Source organism: Azolla caroliniana, unplaced genomic scaffold (genome assembly GCF_043228905.1).
Source record: "Azolla caroliniana isolate FFs.n. ecotype wild unplaced genomic scaffold, voAzoCaro1.0.p SCAF_21, whole genome shotgun sequence".
Taxonomy (NCBI): Eukaryota; Viridiplantae; Streptophyta; class Polypodiopsida; order Salviniales; family Salviniaceae; genus Azolla; species Azolla caroliniana.
This window is the reverse complement of record NW_028230456.1, coordinates 1,204,061-1,214,629: the sequence shown is the minus strand read 5'-3', so window position 1 is coordinate 1,214,629 and position 10,569 is coordinate 1,204,061. Positions and strand designations below refer to the sequence as shown.

Genomic DNA, 10,569 nt, shown 5'->3' with positions numbered 1-10,569 from the left:
TTCAGGTTTTTTAGTAGCATTACAGAAAGTCCCTCGCCCTACATAGGCATATGATAGGTAGAGGATACGAAGAAGTGTTGTAACTAAGTGGATTTTATATACAGTTAATATAATTGTGTGCTTTTACCAAAATAAAAAAGAAAAAAGAGAGAGAGAGATAAATAGTTAGAGAGAGAGAGACACACACACACACGGATTCAAAGTTGTTTGGGCGATGGGGCTAATTTTATAAATTAGGAAAACGAGACGGCCAGCAATAGAAGAAAACATTGGGCCTCATTTTTAGATCGATGGTTATGAAGTTTTTTTAGGGTTTCAAAGTTTTTAGGGTTAAGGCTGCCTGTCTACCTGCCTGCCTGTTTCCCTTCCTCCGCTGCTGCACAGTCGAGAGATACACACAGAGCGAGAGTAAGAGCTCAGCGATGGATTCTGCTGCAGGACTAGGCGGCGGCGGCGGTGGAGGAGGAGCCCCTACTCCATGGTCTGGCGAAGATCTGATCGGTGGCGGAGGAAGCCCGTTCGTGAAGTGGAGAAGCGAGCAAGCCCGGAAATTCCAGATCTTTCTTGACAGATCTACTCCTCACACCATCCCTCGATGGCTTGCATCTGTTGCCGTCGCATTCATCTACTGCATGCGTGTCTTCTTCCTTCAAGGTTTCTATATTGTCACCTATGGCCTCGGCATCTACCTCCTCAACCTCCTCATCGGCTTCCTATCTCCTCAGATCGACATGGAAACTGAAGGTCCTTCCCTTCCTTCGAAAGGAAGCGATGAATTCAAGCCTTTCATTCGTCGCCTTCCTGAGTTCAAGTTCTGGTATGTAGATCTGAATCTCATGCCATTTCTCTCTCATCTAGTAGTTTGGAAGGATTGGTTTTACCAAATGCCGAGGAAACAAATGTTCTGTCTTTACTGGTTATTAGCTGGAAGGAATGATCTCATACATCACATCTCGAAATCTTCAGCGTGTTTAGTAATCGCGTGTGGAAGAATATGAAGAAACCATTCGTGATTTTCCGTTCTATATAGTTGTAGTAGTGTAAGGATCTGATATTGACCACTTCTGAAGTAACGAACTCTCCCTTTATGTACTATCTGAGGGAATGATCTGGAAAAACGAAGTTTTTCAAGTATCCATTGTTTCGAATGATCGGCCAATGTCATCTTTGCTGAATAAACGGATCTTTACCGTTTAAAATAGCTATTTGGAAGGATTTCCTGAGAGAGGTTTTGTGTCTGGAGTTGAAAGATCTGCTAGTCGGCTCTAAGTATAAAATTAGTATTCTCCGTTTATAATAATTATGCTATTGCAGAATGTCTGCCACTGCTCATAGTGGCTGTTTTTCTGTTCTTAGTTACAAGACGGATCTTGTAGTGATTATCTCAAGAAAAGTAATGGATCTTTTCTGTGTAACAGTGGTAAAGGATATAATACTGCTTCTGAAGGGAAAATCGATTCTGTTTAAAATGGAGTAGTACAGGATAGATAGTCTATAAGTATTGAAAAAGTAGTACGTATATTAGATTATAGTAGTTTGGAATGATTTGTTTGTGATCACGTGAGGAGAATATGGATCATCACCTTATGTAGAACCATGAGGGGTATGTTAATGCTTATCTCAGATTTAGGATATTGACTTGCCATCTCTGATTGGAATCCTGTAGCAGATACATAAAGTATTCTGAACATTTTGCAGGATTATTCTGACTTTGCAATCTTTCCACTACATGTATTTATCTCTTTCTCATTGCGCGGGAATCATTGTAATCTATGATGTCTTAACGGTGATTCGGAGTTTGCTGCTGACCTCATAGTCTATATTGTGCTTTTCTGATCAGACAATTGCTAGTCAGAAGCCTAATTTCTGATTTAAGAAATATCACTCAGAACAGTAATTTCTGTGATGTATTAGGAGAAGCATGACAGTATCCAGGAGATTGTCAATAAACATGAGATGCAATGCTCTTTTCATGATAATGGAGCCCATAAACCTCTCCTACACTGTAAGAATCCTAGAATACCAAAAATTTTGCTACCTTTCAAATTTTCTTTTATATATTCATGGCTAGTTCATTGCTATAGGCCATGTCAATAGCTCCCACCTAATTTACTGGAAGTTGTATTGAAAGCTGCTCAAATGGAGCAATAATTATCATTAGTAGTTGTACTTCTTTAGGATTATTTTTTGGATTATCCTCTGGAAACAGAATGTTCCCACAGATCAATGGATTGTATGTCAGACCATTTTGTATCATAAATGTTGGCGATTAGTAGTGAAGAAAGAGCTGTGTAAACCCCTCTAATCTTTTAAGAAGGCATGGCTTGAACAACTTACATCTATATTATTGTAGTTATCCATTGCACCTGCTTTGAATAATCCACCTTTAGCAAGGTTTCTAGCAATGTAATCTTTAAAAACTATTTTTTCTGGAAATTTTAAATCAAGTTTCATTCATCATGATTATTAATGTGAGCACCTAGGAAAAGTAAACGTGCATGTTAGATGCACTCCGTAGATTCAATAGCCATGCTATATGACAATATCTACAATTTTTTAATCCGTATTGACGTACAAGAGTTTCATGTCTACTCACTACCACTCTAAATATATACAGTCAACTTAATCCTAGGGGTAGTCACCTGGTCAATCTCACAAGGAATAATTGCCCCATGATATTTACTCCTAAGAAGTGGAATCTAAGGTGAACGGCCTTATTGGATACCTATTACATTTTGACTCCAAGATCACCGGGGCTATTTTCCTTTATCGAGTCATGAGGTCACTGTGGTACATATGTGCATTGTGAAATGCAAGCATCGGGATTGTTAAGTTGAAGAATTTGTTTTTGTACACTTTTCCATGTTTCCTGTAAGGTTGTTGATTCTCGAGTACTTGCATATATTGGAAGGTTACATACGTGCGTTTGTTGCTATTTCACCCCTTTACTGAATTTAATTTGATTCTTTTTCGCTCTGAAGTTTTAGCTCGATGTGCTGTTTATGTACTTGTTGCATTGTAATCTAGTATTTGTCTGCATTGTTATCTTGTTTTTGTCCACCATATTTACTACTTTGCTGTCGACGGATCTAAAATGGTTATAAAGCACAATAACTGACCGCTGCAGCACTATGTTGAGTACAAAAAGAATTAGTGTATCCATTAAACTGCACAATTATGTATTATGGTAAGTGCAAAGAGGAAGAGAGTCTTTAAGAATATCCTCACATTGAGATTTTCTACTCGAGTATTAATTTGTAGGCAATGGTTATAAAGAACATGGCAACTCGGGATCAAGTTGCGTTAGTGAATGATTCTAACCATTTCATGTAAGTAAATTTTCTTTTGTGTTAACGTTCAACTTAATTGTTATTTTACAGGTATGCTCTGACAAAAGCCTTCTGTGTGGCCTTTGTTTTGACGTTCTTTCCGATGTTTGATGTCCCGGTATTCTGGCCAATTTTGCTGCTTTACTGGATTGTGCTCTTTGCTCTTACAATGAAACGTCAAATACGCCATATGATAAAATACAAATATGTACCATTTTCCTTTGGTAAACAGGTAAGTTACCACTTCTTTTAAATGACAAAAGTGGGGATATACGCATTTGAAAGGGATAAAAGTGGGGATATACATATGGGATGTTCTTTATTTCTTCTAATGCTTGTAAGTTTTTGCTATCTTACCAAATGCACTTGGTCAACCCCATTTGGAGCAATAATGAATAGTCATATTGTCATTTATTTGTGATGTTTGAGGAAATACATCAAGAATGGATTCCTTTTTTTGGGGTTTTACCAGGGCATTTAGGGAAATAAAACCAAGTTCCAAGTTGTCTTTCGGTAATTCCCCAAAACAAGTTTTCAACGCGATATTAATTTTGGTTCTTTTGCTTTTGCAGCGATATTCTGGGCGAAAATCTTCCGCCAAAGCCAGTTCCTCGAGAGATTAATTACAAATTATTCCCAATGAAGCTTCACATGGGGTGTCATGCACATTGTCTTTTGATTTTTCTCACAATTCCAGTAAAACTTTGCTACTAAACTGCCACATGTATTCTTTGGAAGTTTCTTGTAAATTGTATTGACTTTCAATATAGATGCATGCTCTTGGATCCATTCTTTTATCTCCATCTCTTTCTGGCTGGACTATGCGTATTATGTCGCTGCTGTTTCTTCCTGATAATTAATTTTTATTACTTCAGTACTATACTAGAAAAATTATCCTAGAGGATCAATGATCAGATGTGTAGTGTAATTATTATGTCATGCCTCTGAAGTGGGTGGCTGTACATATTTTTTATGCGCACTTATTTTACTCTACATCTATTCATATGTACAGAAAATATGGTGTTTTTAACAATTGAGGGTAGGATTGAAGCTGCTATACTTTGGAATGGTATACAAGAATATGTGAACTCTTGACCAGCTGTAATTATTATGTCATGCCTCCGAAGTGGGTGGCTATTTTTTATGCGCACTTATTTTACTCTACATCTATTCGTATGTATGGAAAATATGGTGTTTTAAACGTGTAGTGTAATTATTATGTCATGCCTCCGAAGTGGGTGGCTGTACATATTTTTTATGTGTGCTTATTTTACTCTACATCATATGTATGGAAAATATGGTGTTTTTAACAATTGAGGGTAGGATTGATGCTGCTATACTTCGGAATGGTATACAAGGATATGTGAGCTCTTGACCAGCTGTAAGCAAACAAGACTCAAAGCTGATGCTATGGTCTATATAGTTGAATAAATCTTGGCACTTTCAAGTGGAATAACTGTCTTAGTTCACAATGTTCATGCTTGATTGTCCATATCGTGTAGAATACAAGTTATAGGGTGGTTACTGTAGAAATAAACATAAAAAGTGGAGAAGAAATACAATATTTATAATACCCAAATTCAATATGAACCGGAGAAATGGTTGAATTGAGATAGGTGCTTTTTTGAGTTTGTGCATGTGATGTATGCTGATTTAATTTGCTAGAAAAGTACTTCAGTATGAAATGGATTTTTTTGCTTGAGAAAAGTATGAACTTGGTAGATCATTGAGGGCTTGAGAACCAACTATCTAATAATGAACCAAGGGGGTGACATGAGCTAAATTCAATGGATGCTTGAATATCTCCATGAAACACAATGATAATGAAAATAAGAATGCAATCCACAATCAATTATATGTCATAGGTTGTTACACCAAATGATTAATCCATTTACCATATTCAATGCCTTCCTTTTCCGTGGCAACACATATTAGGTGTGACCCTCATAGTCCTATTCCAAGGTTGGACTTTAAGCTTATGGCTACTAAGATCTTGAAAATGTGTGGTTCTTGATGATATTTATGTTGGATGGAAGATGGCGTTCAGAACTAATTTCGTAGATGTTTGAGAATTGTACCATTCTCGTCATTTGGAAAACACATGTCTCTACTTGTTCTTCTTCCTTTATGGGTGTCCAATGCTAGGGTTACTGCTTACAACCTTAAGTCTCTATTGGGACAAAGGTTTGTTTAGACATATCTCTTGTATAATCTCTGGAAGGGAGACAGATATGTAAATACGTTTCCTAGGGGCCGTTGAGGCCACATTTGTAAATAGTCCGTACGTTATATGAGTATAAATATAATTAGGGCAAGTGTGTATTGTCATGCTTGTAGTAATTGTATTGTTACACTGAGAGAGAGGGAGAGAGAGATAGAAAAAGTTTCTGTTGTAACCGTCGGCTGGCAAAGACAGAGTCTCACTTTGTAGTACCTCTGCCTTATAATCATCTTGTTCGGAGTCTGCGAACTCCCGTGATTTTGCCTCTTGAGGTTTTCCACGTAAACACAATGTGTCGTCTCATTCTGTGGAAGTGCATTGTTAACTTTCAGTTTAGTCTTCCATTCGCATTGTGGGACTCGGTTGTGGCCGAGCCCGATTTCATTCAATCTAGTATTAGAGCGAACAACAAAGGAAAATGGAAGATTCATTCGGCGCCATGTTCAAGATCACCGACTCCAACTACCCAGTATGGAAGTTGAAGATGAGGGACATGTTGGTGGTCAAAGATCTTTGGCTTCCTGTACAGTTTAGAGATGCATGGCCGAACAAAATAGATGCACCGACTTGGGAATTAATGTGCATATGAAGACGACAACCTACATTCGATGATTCATCGACATGAGCTGTACAACAACTTCAATGAAGAGAGTAAGGCTCATGAACTCTGGGAGAAGATAGTCATCATGTTTCAAAACAAGAATGCCGTAAATTGAGTCTCGGTATTCCGAAAGTTAGTGAGACTTAGATACCAAGATGGCTCTAGCATGACGGAGCACATGAATGCATTCCAGGGGCTCATAAATCAAACAACCTCATTGGAAGTGCCTCTAGCAGACGAGGTACTCGCATTGCTGCTGCTCGGTTCCCTCCCGGATAGTTGGGAGACGATAGTTGTCACTCTAGGCAATGCAAGGTTGGAAGGAAAACACCTGTCCCTAGCAAGGGTAAAATACAGTTTTCTATATGAAGAAGCTCGCCAGAAGGACCGGGAATCCGGAACTGATCAGAAGGCCTTGGTTACGGAAGTCGACAATAACTGGGGAAGAGACCGAAATCGGAGTCCCCAGTGTCAGGGCCAAAGTTAGGAACAAGTTTTAAAATGAAGAAGAGAATGAGAAGCGAAAGATATGAGAGAGATAAGAAGAATTTGATAATGTATTAACAACGAGAGCAATGTTTACAAGAATATGCTGAAGACTGGTGATGAACTAGAATGGTTCATCAATAGTCAAATCGGAGTCCCCAGTGTCAGGGCCAAAGTTAGGAACAAGTTTTAAAATGAAGAAGAGAAAGAGAAGCGAAACATATGAGAGAGATAAGAAGAATTTGATAATGTATTAATAACGAGAGTAATGTTTACAAGAATATGCCAAAGACTGGCGTTGAACCAGAATGGTTCATCAATAGTCAAATACATGTTTATATAGCATGGTTTGGATACATGCATGCTCGCCACCTCATAGACACACATGATCGCCACTTGGCATTCATGCAAGCATGCCCCTTGGCAATGATGCGTTAGCCTATGCAAGGTGGCGACATTTCAATAATATTATTATATGTATTTCCTATTGATATAATAGAATTTATTATTTAATATATACAATATGATGTATCCTAATGGATGGGGTTGTATGCCTTCTTTGAGGAGTTCATGGGTTCGAATCACCATAAAGCTTATTGGGTTTTGTATACACATGACACCATCCCCCTCCTTTGACGACGACTTCCATGAGTCGTAATGCATGAATTCAGACTTGGCTTATCTGGATATTGGCGATGAAATTCAGCCACCAAGTCAGAGGCATTATCAAGGTTCTCAAATGGCTCCCAAGTACGATCATTTGGTGTATATCCTAACCAATCCACATGATAATAAAGCTTTTTACGTATTATCTTGGAGTCCAAAATAGCTTTGACTTCAAATTCTGGGCCATCAACAAGTTGAACTGGAGGTGGGGCTAGAGCAACCCGATTTGGAATGGAACTACCAATGTAGGGTTCCAACAATGAAACATGAAATACTGGATGTAGATGCATCTCTGGAGGTAGTCAAGGCAGAATGCAACATCAACGGATTCACAGATTCAGACATGTCGGCTGATGCGGATACCAACCGGTCAACATCCAGATATGTCATGACATATGCAGGGGGAGCTGTCTCGTGGCAGTCGAGGCTGCAGAAGACGGTTGTGTTGTCAACCACGGAAGCGGAGTACGTGGCAGTTGTGGAAGCCGACAAGGAAATACTATGGATGAAGGACTTCATCGGAGAGCTAGGGATCCGGCAAGAGGAATACCGGCTCTACTGTGACAGTCAGAGTGCCATCCACCTTGCAAAGAATGTTGCCTATCATTCGAGGACAAAGCACATCCAGCGCAGGTACCATTGGATCCGGGAGCGAGTAGAAGATTGGGAGTTCGAGCTGACGAAAATCCACACGGAGGAGAATGGGTCAGATATGCTGACCAAAGTGTTGACACCTGACAAGCTAGATGCATGCAGGAAGAGGATCGGATTGACGAGGCATCCCATGCCGGAGTGAAGGGGGAGTTTGTTAGGATTTCGGTCCCTCCGGATGGGATATGAGTACCCGACAACGCAAACTCGGTGAGAACCGGATGATGAGTACTCGGCAAGGAAGACCCGGTGAGAACCGGATGACGCAAGCCCGATGAGAATCTCTCACCGGATGAAGGGACATAGATGTAAATATGTTTCTGTTAACCTGTTGTGGCTATATTTGTAAATAGCCCGAAAGTCATATTAGTATAAATATGACCTATGGCAAACACTATTGAGTGTGGTCGCAGATCATCGTAAGAGTAAATTGGTGTAACTGTTGTACAGAGCGTAACAGAGAGAGAGAGAGAGAGAGAGAGAGAGAGAGAGAGAGAGAGAGAGAGAGAGAGAGAGACCTTGAACAGTCTTTGTTGTGGCCAAGCATTATCCCGCATATTCTCTACAGTAACTACTGGCTCGTGAAGACAAAGCACGAGGTCATTACCTTTGAGTTTCACTTTGTAGTATCTCTGCCCTATAGTCATCCTATTCGGAGTCTGCAAACTCCCGTGGTTTTGCCTTTTGAGGTTTTCCACGTAAACACTGTCATCTCATTGTGGAAGTGCATTGTTAACTTTCTGTTTAGTCTTCCATTCGCATTGTGGGACTCGGTTGTGGCCGAGCCCGATTTCCTTCAAGTTACTATCTTATGGTAGACAATAGTATCCTTAATTAGAGGTGTTACGAGCATGACCATAATTTATCCCGTTGTGGTGATTTGGTGTGGCCAAAGGTAGAAAAGGGAAAAGTGAAGGTCCAATCATACCACACATCTACATGTATATACAAAAAAGTTTAATAAATAAATAAAAGAGAATAGCATAAGCTACAAGGGCTCCCTAGTCGAAATGTTGTCAGTTGGATTGCACTAATCACATGGTACACTGAACATGGACATAACACTGAAATATTTTGAGCGGATGCAAAGTGAAGGGTTCTCTCTGGATGTGATCACATTTCTTTCTATTACGAAGGCATGTGGTAGGATCGGCACTCTAGAAAATGGCAAACACTGTCACCATGTGATTTTGAGTAGGGGATTTCTTGGGAAGGATGTGATGCTTTGTAATGCCCTAGTTGACATGTATGCTAAATGTGGTACGATTGCACAAGCATAGAAAGTGTTGGAAGAGTGTCCTATTAGAGATGTTGTCACTTGGAATACACTAATTCAAGGGTATGTTGAGCATGGGCAATGTCATAAAGTATTAAATTGTTTTGAAAGGATGCAAAGCGAGGGCTTGTCTCCTAATACAATTTCTTTGATTTACATCTTGAAGGCTTGTGGAAGTGTAGAAGCTATTGACAAGGCAAAAGAAATTCACAGTGAGATTGTGGATATGGCTCTGGTGGATACTGATTTGATGGTATTTGGCAATACTTTGATGAACATGTATGCCAAATGTGGTATGTCTGGGACAACCAAGGAAGTGCTGGAAAAGTTTGCTTTTCAAGATGTGAATAGCTTGGAATGCACTCATTACAACATATGTCCAGCATGGACAAGGCCACAAAGCACTCGATTCATTTGAACAAATGCAAAGTATGGGCATTTCTCCAGATATGGTTACTTTTATCTGTATCTTGAAGGCACGTGGGGAGTACTGGAGCCATAGAGAAGGGGAAACAAATTCATCATGTTATTTACAGGAAGGGTTTTTGGAATAAGATATTATGCTTGGCACTGCGCTGGTTGATATGTATGTGAAATGTGGATGTCTTGTAAAAGCACAAGAAGTGATTGAAGAGCTTCTAGTACGAAATGTGGTAACATGGAATGCATTAATTGCAGGGTATGCCCAACAAGAACAATTAGGTATTAGTGCAACACATACCAATATTGAACATATGAAAATTGAGGGGCTCACTCCAAATGAGGTCACCTTCATATGTGTTTTAAATGCACGTGGTTGTTGGGGGAAGTTGTGCGAGGCCGAAAGGCTTTTTGAAAACATGATAAGAAAATAGGGCATTTCTCCAAACATAGAGCATTATACTTCCATGGGGCAAACTTATGAAAATGCTGGTCTCTTCAATAAGACTGTATCAATTATAAAAATGATGCCATTTTCAAATTACCCTATAATTGGTCTTGTATTATTGCATGCTTGTAGTAAATGGGGGAATTTGGAGGTTGGGAAATTAAGTTTCGATCAGGCAATACCATTGGATTATAGTTGAATGAAAGAATATGTCAGTTTATTGGTGATTGCCATAGATCCTTGAATGATGTGGCGTAGGACAAAAGGTCATTCTCATGCTTATGGGATGAGTGAACATGGCATAGGACAAAAGGTCATGTGGCGTCGAAACAACAACTAACTTGTTGCAAAAGCTTCCTGATAAGCCTTCTTTATCATCATGGATGGTTATTTTAAGATCTTGCCCAACTTCATGGGAATGTTGATGTGGCAAAAGAAGCAATTGAATTTATCATCAAGTTGGTGCAAAAA

At 39.4% G+C, this 10,569-nt stretch overlaps 2 protein-coding genes across 2 annotated transcripts; both read left to right on the top strand.

Moving 5' to 3' along the window:
* The first annotated feature begins 278 nt into the window (after positions 1–278).
* LOC147850210 (protein RER1A-like) lies at positions 279–4,118 on the top strand. Its single transcript, XM_087336468.1, has 3 exons — positions 279–817; positions 3,381–3,561; positions 3,902–4,118. Exons 1-3 carry the CDS (start codon positions 423–425, stop codon positions 3,950–3,952), a joined length of 627 nt encoding a protein of 208 aa, XP_087192594.1. The 5' UTR covers positions 279–422; the 3' UTR covers positions 3,953–4,118.
* Positions 4,119–9,006: 4,888 nt separating this feature from the next.
* Positions 9,007–10,297, top strand: LOC147850209 (pentatricopeptide repeat-containing protein At1g11290, chloroplastic-like). The gene is made up of 5 exons (XM_087336765.1): positions 9,007–9,090; positions 9,397–9,523; positions 9,582–9,695; positions 9,786–9,932; positions 10,104–10,297. The coding sequence occupies exons 1-5, from the start codon at positions 9,007–9,009 to the stop codon at positions 10,295–10,297; spliced, it is 666 nt and encodes a 221-aa protein (XP_087192891.1).
* Positions 10,298–10,569: the final 272 nt, after the last annotated feature.